Genomic DNA, 14,411 nt, shown 5'->3' on the forward strand with positions numbered 1-14,411 from the left:
ACTCACTAAGCTGTGCACTCTAAATGCGTGCAGCTTACCGTGTGTCAAGGGTACCTCAATAAGGCTGCTTAAATAAGCAGCACAAGTGGAAGCAGCCTACGTGTCCACCAGTAAGCACGTGGATAAAGAAGATGCGGTACTTATACACACAGTGAAATACTACCTAGTCATAAAAAAGAACAAAAGTTTGCCATCTGCAGCACCATGGATGGACTTGGAGGGCATGTGCTAAAAGAAACAGGCAGAGAAAGACAAATTTATGTGGAATCTAAAAAGTACAACAAACTAGTGAATATAAAAAAGACAAAGCAATCTCACAGATAACAGAGGACAAACTGGTGGTTACCAGCGGAAAGGGTGGATGGCCAATATAGGGGTAGCGGAGTAAGAGGTACAAACTATTCCGTATCAGCTACAAGGACATACTATACAACACAGGGAACAGAGTCAGTATTTTATAATAACTGTAAGTGGAACAGAACCTTTAAAATTGTGAATCACCCTACTGTATACCTGGAACTTATATAAGTATAGCAACTATACTTCAATTAAAAAAACAAAATTAAACAGAGTGTTAGCATTTACACTGCCTGACTTTACAACTCACCAAACGGCAACAGCAATCAAGACAGTGAGGCACCGGCATAAAGATCAACAAACAGATTAGGACAAGAGAGCAGAGCAGAACAGAGCCACACAAACTATTACTGATTTTTGATGATACCAAACCATCCAAAGAGAAAAGAAAAACATTATCAATAAATGGTGCTGGAACAAATGGACATCCAAATACAATAAATCACACCCCTGCCTCACATCATACCAAAAAACTGATTCAAAAATTTTTTGTTTTTGTAAAAGATAAAACCATAAAGCTTTTAGAAGATATTATAAGAGAATATCTTACTCTCTTGAGTAAATGCTTAGGAGTAGAATAGATCGATCACTCAGCAGGTCTATGTTTTACTTTTAAGAAACTGCCAAACTGTTTTTCAATAGGTTACGCTATTTTATATTTCCAGATAGGATACACTCAACATTAATCATGAAAAATTGATAAGCTGGACGTCATCAAAATTAAAAACTTTTAAGAAGATGAACAGAAAACCCACAGTCTAGAAAATTCACAAAACATACTGACAAAGGAGTGATATCCATGATATATATAAAGAATTCCTTGAACTTACTAAGGTTAAACCAACCAATCCAATTTTAAAATACGCAAGTAATTTTAAGCCACATCACAAAAGATATACAAATAGAAAAACACACAAGACCTACTTAATATTAATTCTCAGGGAGATGCATACTAAAACCACAATGAGATATTACAATACATCCACCAGATTGGCTAAAGTTAGACTGAAGCACAAATTGCTGACCCAATGTCGAGATCCGAACCGTCTTACTTTGCTGGTGGAGATGTGACACAGTCTAACCACTCTGGGAGAAGTTCTAACAGCTTTCTACAAAACTAAACACATAACGAACACCATGACCTAGTAATTGCACTCCCCGGCATTTTCCTACGAGAAATGAAAACATAAGGCTTGCACAGGGACTTCCCTGGTGTTCCAGTGGCCAAGGCAGAGGACACAGGTTGGATCCCTGGTCCAGGAAGATCCCACAGGCCGTGGCACAACTAAGCCCATGTGCCACAACTACTGAAGCCTGCAAACCCAAGAGCCCGAGCTCTGCCACAGGAGAAGCCACTGAAATGAGAAGCCCGTGCGCCACCACTAGAGAAAAGCGCAACAAAGACCCAGCGCAGCCAAATACAAATCAGTGACTTAAAAAAATAAAAGACTTGCACAAGAGGGTCCACAGCTAAACCCTAGAAACAGCCCAGGTGACCATCCGCAGGGTAACAGATCAACAGACCGGGACATGTGTGCGACACAATACTCCTCAGCAATAAAAGGAACAAACAACTGACACACTCAACAACACGAATAAAATTCACATTACTCTGATTAAACACAGTGGGTCATATAAGAGTCCACAGTATGATCTCATTTACACGAAGTTCTAGGGCAGGCAAAGCCAATGGATGGCGGAAAGAAAGCGAAGCAGCAGTTGCTTCTGGGGATGGCAGAGGCTGACTGCAAGGTGGAGTGAAGACGATGTTCTGTACCTTGATACACACAGGGTCACACAGCTGCGTATGCATTTATCAAAAACCACTGAGTGGGACACTTACGATTTGTGTGTTTCTTCGTATGTATAGACAAACACTGTGAACACTAGTCAATGAAAAACATGTCAAATTATATTCTGGCAATTTTAAATACTTAAGGTAACGTGTAACAATGTCTGTAAATTAATCTGAAATGCATCAAGATCAGTACCTTGGCTTCAGGACCCTGTAAGCAGCTGGAAAACACTCATCTAAAGAGCCATCTTTGGTCATTTCATGCGGTTTCCCAGCTTTTTATGGTTCATCTGTTTTAGGTGAAATGGTAACGACTTAGCCTGTGTCTCTTGTCAAAGTGTGGAAAAGCTGCCTTCCACTATTCTAAAATGCTCTGCCTGTTTTACTGTCCTGAGGTAAACGCAGTTTCTGCACTGCTAGATGGATTGACGAATGGATATACAATGATGGACAGATGGACAGTCGAAGAATAAAGCAAATATATTAAAATGTTAATCGCAGGTTTAATGCAAATCTAGATGGCAGGCATATGGGTGTTCACAGTACAATTATTTTGAGTGTTCTGTACATTTAAAAGCTTTCACAGTGAAGTTCTGAGGAAAAACTTCTTTGCAGGAGATGTCAAGACATGGTACCAACATGACAAATTCCCTTCCACGCTGTTTTCTAACTGTACCAAAAAACCTGTGAAAGGCCCCTCACCAAGCGCTAAAGAGAGAAAGGTGTTAGAGAGTTTTATAGGAGGCTGTGGGAATGAAGGGAAAGTGTGAATATAGGCAAGCTGAAGGACTGGAATAAATGAAGAAGGGTCAGCAGAGTTGGGACAGCTGCCTGGGGCAAGGGATTCATGGGCACAGAGATGTTCCCCAGCCCAGAAAGAACTAGTTCTTGACCTTTTTGAGTCAAAGATCCCTTTAATAATATCGTCAACAGGAGGAGGCAACGTGGGGTCACAGATATATATACATGCTAAACTTTTTATTTATACACCATACCAGAAATGGCATGGACCTAACAGAAGCAGAAGATATTAAGAAGAGGTGTCAAGAATATACAGAAGAACTATGCAAAAAAGATCTTCACAACCCAGATAATCACGATTGTGTGATCACTCACCTAGAGCCAGAAATCCTGGAATGAGAAGTCAAGTGGGCCTTAGGAAGCATCACTAGGAATAAAGCTAGTGGAGGTGATGGAATTCCAGTTGAGCTATTTCAGATCCTAAAAGATGATGCTGTGAAAGTGCTGCACTCAATATGTCAGCAAATTTGGAAAACTCAGCAATAGCCACAGGACTGGAAAAGGTCAGTTTTCATTCCAATCCCAAAGAAAGGCAATGCCAAAGAATGCTCAAACTACTGCACAATTGCACTCATCTCACACGCTAGTAAAGTACTGCTTAAAATTCTCCAAGCCAGGCTTCAGCAATACATGAACTGTGAACTTTCAGATGTTCAAGCTGGTTTTAGAAAAGGCAGAGGAACCAGAGATTAAATTGCCAACATCTGCTGGATCATAGAAAAAGCAAAAGAGTTCCAGAAAAACATCTATTTCTGCTTTACTGACTATGCCAAAGTCTTTGACTGTGTGGATCACAATAAACTGTGGAAAATTCTAAAGAGATGAGAATACCAGACCACCTGACCTGACTCTTGAGAAACCTATATGCAGGTCAGGAAGCAACAGTTAGAACTGGACATGGAACCACAGACTGGTTCCAAATAGGAAAAGGAGTACATCAAGACTGTATATTGTCACTGTGCTTATTTAACTTCTATGCAGAGTACATCATGAGAAACGCTGAGATGGAAGAAGTACAAGCTGGAATCAAGATTGCCGGGAGAAATATCAATAACCTCAGACATGCAGATGACACCACCCTTATGGCAGAAAGTGAAGAACTAAAGAGCCTCTTGATGAAAGTGAAAGAGGAGAGTGAAAAAGTTGGCTTAAAGCTCAACATTCAGAAAACGAAGATTATGGCATCCGGCCCCATCACTTCACGACAAATAGATGGGGAAACAGTGGAAACAGTGGCTGACTTTATTTTTGGGGGCTCCAAAATCCTTGCCGATGGTGACTGCAGCCATGAAATGAAAAGACGCTTACTCCATGGAAGGGAACTTATGACCAACCTAGACAGCATATTAAAAAGCAAAGACATTACTTTGTCAACAAAGGTCTGTCTAGTAAAGGCTATGGTTTTTCCAGTGGTCATGTATGGATGTAAGAGTTGCACTATAAAGAAAGCTGAGTGCAGAAGAATTGATGCTTTTGAACTGTGGTGTTGGAGAAGACTCTTGAGAGTCCCTTGGACTGGAAGGAGATCCAACCAGTCCATCCTAAAGGAGATCAGTCCTGGGTGTTCATTGGAAGGACTGATGTTGAAGCTGCAACTCCAATATTTTGGCCACGTGATGCGGAGAGCTGACTCATTTGAAAAGACCCTGATGCTGGGAGGGATTGGGGGCAGGAGGCGAAGAGGATGACAGAGGATGAGATGGCTGGATGGCATCACCGACTCGATGGACATGGGTTTGGGTGGACTCTGGTAGTTGGTGATGGACAGGGAGGCCTGTCGTGCTGTGGTTCATGGGGTCACAAAGAGTTGGACACGACTGAGTGACTGAACTGAACTGAAACTTTTTCTAAACTCACAAAGAGCTGATGGGAACTCTGAAGTCCATCCAAAGGCTCCACTTAAGAACAGATGGTAACTGAAATCTGAAGGGGAATATGAAATTCAAATAAGAGAATTTGGGGGGACTTCCCTGGCGGTCCAGTGGTTAAGACTCTGTGCTTTCAATGCAAGAGGTGCGGGTTCAACCCTGGCCAGGGAACCAAGCTCCCACATGTCACGCAGCCCAGCCAAGAAAAGTAAATATATATGCATACATATATATATGCATATATACGAGAATTTTCAATGTGAAGTAGCCAAGGCCTAAACTTTAAGGAAAACCAACATTTAAGGGATAAAAACCAAACAATAAAAAAACAACAACAAAAGAGAAGCCTCTAAAGGAGATCAGAAATAAGTAGCCTGAAAAGTAGACGCAAATGCAGGACCTTGTAGCGTAAGAGGCCAAGGGAAGAGTGGAGAAGGTGGACCAGTCTAGTACAAATGCTCTTGAGGTTAAGAAACCATGGCAGTCACTGTGGCCCCTGATTAGGAAGGATTCAGTGTAACTGCCAGGGCAGAAATCAGGTTAAGGAGTAAGTGAGAAATAGAATTTAAGAAGCTTGGCTGTAAAGAAAAAGGACAGCTGTGTGGGTTTTTTTTTCTGATTTTATTCTTAATAACAGTTGTGTTTAAAAAACAAAAAAAGCAATGTACGTATGTTTGTTAAAACATACATACAGCACTGAAACATTCATACACACATCATGTGCGTTTCAGTGCTGCTAGAGATGAGCCAGTAGAGAGATTAAGACACAGGAGGAAAGGAGACAAGTGATATTTAGGTTCTGATGACGCTAATAAAGATGAGAGTTGGGCTCCAACATGTAAGTGGAAGGTGTGACCTAACATACAGCCAATACCTCATCCACTTTCACAGGAGAAAAGTGAGGAATTTATTGACTGATGGCTTCTCTTTATAAAACTGAAAGTAGGTTCCTTACAGTAAAGGATGAAACATTATTTAAAAAAAAAATCCTCTGTGGCACAGTGTAGTACCTTGCACAGAGGAAACATTCAATAAATATTGGAAAAAACAAAGCTAAAATTCTACCCAAAGTCCATCTTCCAAACTGCAACTCATAAAACTGCTAATTAAGCCCCACTGAGTGCTGTAGTGGCCTGGCTTTCCACGTGAATGAGGCTTTGTGTTAAATGAAGATTCACCAACACCAGGGCTCCAAAGCACTGGCATTCTAGCAACAGGGAGGCCGAATTTACCTCCACGTAGTTACACCTGGCAGAGCACTGAACACAGGGGACAGGAGGCCGCTTTAGAAGCTCCTCCAGTTCTGACAAAGGGGCGCTCACAAGCTAAGTATTTACTATATCCAGCTACTGGACTAACAGGAAAAAGCTGAGGGGCTTCCCTGGTAGCTCAGTGGTGAAGAATCGACCTGTCAATGCAGGAGACATGGGTTTGATCCCTGATCCAGAAGATCCCACATGCCAAGGAGCAACAGAGCCCACTGAGCCCAAGTTCTAGAGCCCAGAAGTCGCAACTACTGAAGCCCGCACGCCTAGAGCCCGTGACCTACAAGAGAAGCCACCGAAATGAGAAGCCCAAGCACTACAACCAGAGAGCAGACCCCACGTGACAGCACTACAGAAAAGCCCTCGCAGCAACGAAGACCAGCACGTTCTAAATGCTGCCAGAATTTAAAATTGATTAATTTAAAAAAGAAAAAGCTGGGACACCAAGCTCCATACAGGATGGATAAACAAGGTCCTACTGTATGGCACAAAGGACTGTAGTCAATATCCCATGATAAACCGTAATGGAAAAAATATGAAGAAGAACATATGTAACTCAACAACTATGCAGTAGAAGTCACAGCAGAAATTAAACACTACATTGTAAAATGACCAAAGAGGAGGTGGCACTTCTGGAAAAACAGTACAATAGAAATGGGCGTTTCCCAGCTACAGAAAGGGTAGTGAAAAGGATTCACCGACCCGCAACCAGAAATTGTTTAAAAAATGAAACAGGACAACGGATTAAAACAAAGAAATGTATGACAGAATCACATGTACTTAAGATAGGAAATGTTGCATGAAACTTTTTTCATACATATCAGATCGAAATATAGATTTAATTCTTACTATGCCTGGGGCGGTGGGAAGTTGGAAAGTTACTGATAGACACTATGATACAGAAAGATAAAGGCTATAAAGCAAACGATTCCGTATAAAATTATACGGCGGCAAAGCAAATGACGGTCTCCCCAGGCATTAAAAAGAAAAAGTGTCCAGTCTGGGCTTCCCCCATAGCTCAGTTGGTAAAGAATCCACCTGCAATGCAGCAGATCCCAGTTCAATTCCTGGGTCAGGAAGATCTGCAGAAGAAGGAATAGGCTACCCACTCCAGTATTCTTGGGCTTCCCTTGTGGCTCAGCTGGTAAAGAATCCGCCTTCAATGCAGGAGACCTGGGTTTGATTCTCTGGGAGGGAAAGATCCCCTGGAGAAGAGAAAGGCTACCCACTCCAGTATTCTGGCCTGGAGAATTCTATGGACTGTATAGTCCATGGGGTCACAAAGAGTCTGACTCCACTGAGCGACTTTCACTTTCACTACAGACATTGCCCTATGTTATGCAGGAGAACTCACCCACGCAGTGGGGACTGAGATCCACCCCAGAGCCAGGAGAAAATCACGCAACCCTCAGCTTCATCATCTGTGGGAAGAGCATACTAACTGCCCTATGTACCAAGCAGAGTTGCTGTAAAGCTCAAATGAGAAAGCATACTATGGTGCTTTGAAAAACACAAATTGTGTATGTTAAAGTAATTTAATTCTTAGATTAACCCTATGAACACCAGTTCTATGTTCACAGGTGAAGATAAACAGCTGGTCTGCAGTGGTTAAGGGAGTAAGCTTTAGAGTGGAAGAGGAGTCGTCCAATTCAGGCTCTCTCTCTTGCTAGCTGTGCAGTTCTGTGTCAATCTGTAAATCAACCTAGCTTCTGTTAGTTTCCATTTCCTCATCTGTGAATGGGAGCAACAAGTAACTTTATGGAATTGATGTACAAATTAAACAAGGTGTCACATATGAAGCCTTCTGCATACTGCCTTGCAGATTACTAACTGGAACTATGACTTTCAGTATTTTAATCCCCATCTCATGTATGTCCCTTTGCTGGCCCTAATTGGGAAATCAATCTTACCTCCTGGCCAGGGATATCTGAGTAATTAAATCAACTATCAAATTACAAAATTAAAGACATACCAGAAAAAGTTTATATATGATGATAAATTAAGAACAGTTACGTAGAATCAGTGTTTATAATTAATCATGTTTAAAGGTTGGTCTATTTCCAAGACAAAGAACCTGATTATGCAAATAAGCAGGTTGTAAACCCTGAGAATGCGCTGAGCTTTTCCTGATTCCATTTTCCCCGAAAATATTTTGTATTTCAACACCTGGCCCTTTCTAACACCCACTGTGCATTCCAACATCTAAATTAGCTTTTTCAAATACTCCAGAAACCACTCATCAAAGGTAAAAGGCCCCCAGTTAAGAGATGAAAATACCAAGTTACAAATATGAACGAGCTCTGCTCCACACCATTTGCTAAATAACACTCTAATTAGATCCACTTGATTATTTTTTAAAGTTTCAATGATTATGAAACCTCCATCTGCCAAACTAACAATCCCAACTTACACTAATCAAATACTTAAGTCAGGTGTTCTCAGAGTGGAGTAGTCCACAAGAGCCCCTGGGGTCGTTAAGACCCTCTGAGAGGGTCTCTGAGGTCAAAACTATTCTCAGTACTCAGGTATTATTTGCCCGTTCACTCTGTTACATTGACACTGAGAGTGAAAAGTGAGTCTCCTGAAGACTTCACAACCATCAAGACAACAGCACTAAACTGTACCAGCTGTCAGATTCGTCCATGCTGAGCACTAATGGAGTGGGGGCAGTTTCACTTAACTACCTCCTTGAAGTTGTAAAATTATTAATTTTCTAAGTCGTGGTCCTTAACCACATCTTTTTAATATCCTGTGCGACAAAACAGGAAGTACACATAAAGTGCAAAGCCTTCGTAAAACGACAGAAGTGAACGACCAGAAGAAGTGGGGCGGTCCGAAAAATACCGACAGACGGGAATAGGTGTGAGGGACAGCTGGGGGAAAGAGAACTGCCAAAGTCTCGGGTTTTCCTGCAATTCCCACACTTCCATCCCAAAGGCTCCCGAGTGAGTGCCAAGGGCACAGTGGGTCTAGCTGCGGCCTCTCTGGGGCCGCGGCGGGGTTCTGGCTGAGCCCCACCCAGCAAGGACCCTCTCAGCACCGTTCCCCTCTCCCCAGGCCCTCCCCGACGCACTCAGCTCCTCCGTCGCCAACGCCCACGACCCCAAGGCTCCTCACCACCAACAGGTTCCTGTCCTCCACCAGCTGCCGCTTCCGGAGGATCTCCGATTTCAGAACGTCCATCTTGCTGTCCGGGTTGAAGCTGTCTCAAGTTTTCTTTCTCCCGCTCCAGCTCTCTAGACCAAGACTTTTCACCCAGCCAGCCGCCACTAACCTACTTACACACAACCAGCCCAAACACCGGAGGACAACAACTGACAGGGCGGCTTCCGGCGGAAGCTGAGGTAAGCGAGAGGAGGGGAAAGAGCGCTCCAGGGCTCCTATTATTTACGTAGTCGCTGAGGGCCGGCGCCCCCTGGCGGCCCTCTCCGACAGCGTGCCTATAGTTTCCGCGGAAATGCGAACAAACATGGAAAATACGAACACGAGTCTTCTAAATGGATGCTGCATTAAAAAAATAATAAGTTATATACCTATGTCAACTATACTTCAGTTTTAAAAGAAGATAAAGGTTATACTTTTTTTGTACCTGCTACTTGAGGTGCAAAAGCTTCATAGCGGAACACTTCATTTATGATTACTGAAGTCAGATCTTTACCTGCTACACAAGAATCTCACTTTGGAGTTCATGAAGCTACCTGCGTGCCAAAATTAATGTACGCAAGTGAGAAAACCCAGAACAATAATACTAACTCATAAGTATAGAGTAAAAGGTGTTCGTTGCTGGCCGGTGAAACTACCTGTAAACTTAGACAATTACAGTACATTCATTTACATAATTTCAGAGGTAAATTTGTCCCTCCTCCCTGAGTTCTAGATTGCTCGTATATCTTAGTGACAATTGAACATTTCAGTTCAGTTCCGTCGCTCAGTCGTGTCCGGCTCTTTGCGACCCAATGAATTGCAGCACGCCAGGCCTCCCTGTCCATCACCAACTCCCGGAGTTCACTCAAACTCACATCCATCGAGTCGGTGATGCCATCCAGCCATCTCATCCTCTGTTGTCCCCTTCTCCTCCTGCCCCCAATCCGTCCCAGCATCAGAGTCTTTTCCAATGAGTCAACTCTTCACATGAGGTGGCCAAAGTATTGGAGCTTCAGCTTTAGTATCAGTCCTTCCAATGAACACCCAGAACTGATCTCCTTTAGAATGGACTGGTTGGATTTAATGTTTAATGTTTAAAAGTCCAGGGGACTCTCAAGAGCCTTCTCCAACACCACAATTCAAAAGCATCAATTCTTTGGCTCTCAGCTTTATTCACTTTTATCAAGAGACTTTTTAGTTCCTCTTCACTTTCTGCCATAAGGATGGTGTCATCTGCATATCTGAGGTTATTGATATTTCTCCCGGCAATCTTGATTCCAGCTTGTGCTTCTTCCAGCCCAGCATTTCTCATGATGTACTCTGCATAGAAGTTAAATAAGCACGGTGACAATATATAGTCTTGATGTACTCCTTTTCCTATTTGGAACCAGTCTGTGGTTCCATGTCCAGTTCTAACTGTTGCTTCCTGACCTGCATACAGGTTTCTGAAGAGGCAGGTCAGGTGGTCTGGTATTCCCATCTCTTTCAGAATTTTCCACAGTTTATTGTGATCCACACAGTCAAAGACTTTGGCATAGTCAATAAAGCAGAAATAGATGTTTTTCTGGAACTCTCTTACCCCAGCAAACTGAGATAATCTCTTTGATCATGTGTTCAGCAATGAAGATTTTCAGTGAGATGATTAAAGATGTAATTGAAAAAAATTTTAATGCCTTCGCAAGAAGACAAATTAAATTGGGGGGAAATTATGTCAGAGATTTAAATGTTTAAAAGACCCTAAAAACTGTTTATATTTATTTTTGGTTCTATACCACTGAAAGTGAAAGAAAGTAAAATGAAGTCACTCAGTCATGTCCAACTCTTTGGGACCCCATGGACTGTAGCCCGCCAGGCTCCTCTGTCCATGGGATTCTCCAGGCAAGAATACTGGAGTGGGTTGCCATTTCCTTTTCCAGGGGATCTTCCCAACCCAGGGATTGAACCCGGGTCTCCTACATTGCAGGCAGATGCTTTATCCTCTGAGCCACCAGGGAAGCCCATACCACTGAAGTTGTGTTTAAGTTTCTAGTTAAGTTGTAACTGAACAATATTAGACATGCTACTTTTCCCCAGTCAAAAAAGGAAAGAAATATTCAGTTCAGTCGATTCATTAATGGGTGAGATGGTTTAGCAAAATAAAGATGATAGAAAGTGGTTTCAATTTACAAAGTACTTTTACTGTATACATGTATGTGTTGGTTATATTTCCTTTAAAAGATATCTGACTTTTGCCAGAAATAAATCAACATAGAAAGTTAATTCAGTCTCTGAGCTAAGATGCTTTGCTAATTTTTAGGGCTTTAAAAAACTTTTACCAAAAAAAAAAAAAAAGGTCTTGAATCATTAAACATGGGAACATTTTTACATGGATTTGTTTCCTGAGTCACTTATAGTTCAATAAGCAAATAATAATTTATTAGCCTATTCCTGTTTAGGGTTTAGAAATGATGACACAAAAACCTGAAGGTTGACACAAGTAATTGTAACAGTTATGGAAGTTCACAGAGAAGGAACAGCTCACGTAAACCAGGGAAGACAGTAGCTTCTATAAACAGGCTCCTTTTAAATTTCAGATTTTCATTGATCTTGATGTTTATGTAAATATGTGCATTAAGTCTTAATAAAGGCCTAAGATGGAAGAGTGGGAGAGACAAGTACTTTAACAAGCAAACTGATAAGGAAGCTTTTCAGTTTATACTGAGGGGAAAAACAGATGACCAGGAGAGCTAAGAAATACTCAAGAGAACTGCTTAATCCTGATTATAAGGAGTCATATTCATTTTTAAAATATGCATCCCCTTATATTGCAGTTTTTTAAAGAGCAAAATATTAGAAACAATCTAAGTGTCATATCTGGGGGAATGGTTAAATAAAGTCATAATTCATACATACAACTGAACAATACGTTCAGAAAATATTCAGTGATATGAGAATCCTCGTGACATAATGTTTAGTTAAAAAAAAAAAAGTAGAGGACTTCCCCAGTGGTCCAGTGGTCCAGTGGTTAGGACTCCGTGCTTCTACTGCAGGGGCTGCTGGTTTGATCCCTAGTTGGGGAACTAAGATCCCAAATGCTGCACAGCCAAGAAAAAAATTTTAAATAAAAATTAGAAAGTAGGATAATGAAACTAGAAATATAACATACAGTCTCCATTTGGTTAAAAAAAAAAGCACATAAATCTAGAGAGTGATTGAACAGAAACATATCCAAATATCAGATTATTACCTATTCTTCATTATACTACAATTGTACAAATTCCATAATTTTGGGGGGAAAATCCTGAGAGGCAGTCATTTTCTGTTTTATTTCATTACTATTGAAATTCTTTATAGAATTTCAGCATTACTACTTTAAAAGCCATGTATGATAAATTTTAAATAAAGCCAGTAAAAGAAAACAAAAAATTAGATAAAAAAGAGAATGTTTTCTAACCTTCATACTTATTCAGTCAATATTTAGATGTCTCGGACTTCCCTTGTGGTCCAGGGGTTCAGAATCCACCTGCCAATGCAGAAGACACAGGTTCTATCCCTGGTCCAGGAAGATCCCACAAGCCTCGGGGTAACTAAGCCCATGTGCCACAACTACTGATCCCAAGAGCCAAAACTTCTGAAGCCTGTGCTTTAGAGCCTGAGCTCTGCAGCCAGAGAAGCCTGAGCACCACATCTGGAGAGTAGCCCCCGCTTGCTGTAACAAGAGAAGGTCTGTGCACGGCAAGGAAGACCCAGGACAACCAAAAATAAGTAAATAAATGAAAATATTTTGATGTCTCCTATGAGCTCTGTACTCCTTTAGGTTCTGTGGACTAAACCAAATATTGATACCATACATAGTGCTACCCATGAGGATGTTACCAGCTAAAAGTTAAATTATATAAGATAAACATGATTTTGTAGCATATATGGGACTATTAAAAGTATTTACAGAAACTAAAACAAGAAATAGTAAAAACTCAATAGGTATATAATTGATGAGATTATTCTGACATTGAAATAACCCATCCTAAGAGATTTCTGGAAAATGGGAAAATATCAAGTTTAATCAAGATGATCTAGGTTTGTTTTGTTGCTGTCCTAAAGGATAGACTGTAACTTCTTTTTTGAAAGCTATATAATCTCATACTGGGAGGTTTCCTGGCAATCCAGTGATGAGGACTTGGTGCTTTCACTGCTGGGGCCCAGGTTTAATCCCTAGTCAGGGAACTAAGATCCCAGAAGCCACAAAGCACAACAACAACAAAAATTTAATTCATTCATTAAAACATTTAAATTTAAAAATCTCATACAGTGGCCCTCCATTGTCAGCATGCCTCAAAATAACCCAGAGGACTTTTAAAAACCCAGACTGTGGGTCCCCAGAATGTCTCATTCAAAAGGTTTGTGGAGGAGCCCAAGAATTTGCTTTTTGAACAAATTCCCAAGTGAGGCAGCTGCTGTGGATCCAGGGACCACACTTTGAGAACCACTGATCTAATATATTATTTTGGAGCATCGGGTGAGTCAGAAACTCGGTCTGTGGGAAGTCCTGACAAACAAGACGGGGGAGGAAGCTGTGTCGGTGTCTACAGTACTGTCATGGGGCCTCCCAGGGCGTCTGCCCACTCACAGTGGTGCTTTGGGAAATTTCCTAAATAGAAGGGGCCGGTTCCCTTTGGAGCCAGCCATGTTCACAGGCCTACTTCTGCGTGTTCACAGAGAGTGGGCTGGGACCTGGCCTCATGTAGACCAATCAGAGTCTGTGCCCTGGAAAACTGATGTTGGAATTGAGTCAGTCTTTGCAGGTACAGAAGGTGGGGATTGGAGAGTGGTGGAAACCATTCCAGGGGCATGCTGGAGCCAGATCAGTCCATTTTGAACTGCAAGAAGCTACTGCGTGGGACTTCCCTGATGGTCCAGGGGATAAGCCTCTGCACTATCAATGCAGGGGACCCAGGTTTGATTCCTGGTCGGGGAACTAGATCCCACATGCCACAACTAAAAATCCCACAAGCTGCAACCTAGACCCGATGCAGCCAAGTAAATAAATAAATAAACATGTCTTTTTAAAAAAGAGCCCATTGTTCCATTTTTTAAAAAATTTTGTGAACCAGCTGTTATGCATAGCTATCATTAAAAATTAAATGTTTGTTAACAATTAAACATGTTATAAACAACAGTAATAAATACACAGAACCTATTATT

General features: G+C 41.5%; 1 protein-coding gene and 1 non-coding gene across 3 annotated transcripts in view; one reads left to right on the forward strand and one right to left on the reverse strand.

Moving 5' to 3' along the window:
- Positions 1-9,427, reverse strand: part of PRPF18 (pre-mRNA processing factor 18) — a 56,236-nt gene extending 46,809 nt beyond the window's left edge. Inside the window, exon 1 of one of the 2 annotated variants that reach the window (XM_027559902.1) lies at positions 9,204-9,427. In XM_027559902.1, the coding sequence (XP_027415703.1) occupies positions 9,204-9,269 (66 nt within the window). In that variant the 5' untranslated portion in view covers positions 9,270-9,427. The remainder of the gene's footprint in view (positions 1-9,203) is intronic. The other variant, XM_027559901.1, reaches the window with a different exon arrangement.
- A 4,684-nt stretch (positions 9,428-14,111) lies between these two features.
- On the forward strand, positions 14,112-14,184 carry TRNAD-AUC. The gene has a single exon. It is a non-coding gene; the product is annotated as a tRNA-Asp (tRNA).
- The last annotated feature ends 227 nt before the right edge of the window (positions 14,185-14,411 follow it).

Source organism: Bos indicus x Bos taurus, chromosome 13 (genome assembly GCF_003369695.1).
Source record: "Bos indicus x Bos taurus breed Angus x Brahman F1 hybrid chromosome 13, Bos_hybrid_MaternalHap_v2.0, whole genome shotgun sequence".
NCBI lineage: Eukaryota > Metazoa > Chordata > Mammalia > Artiodactyla > Bovidae > Bos > Bos indicus x Bos taurus.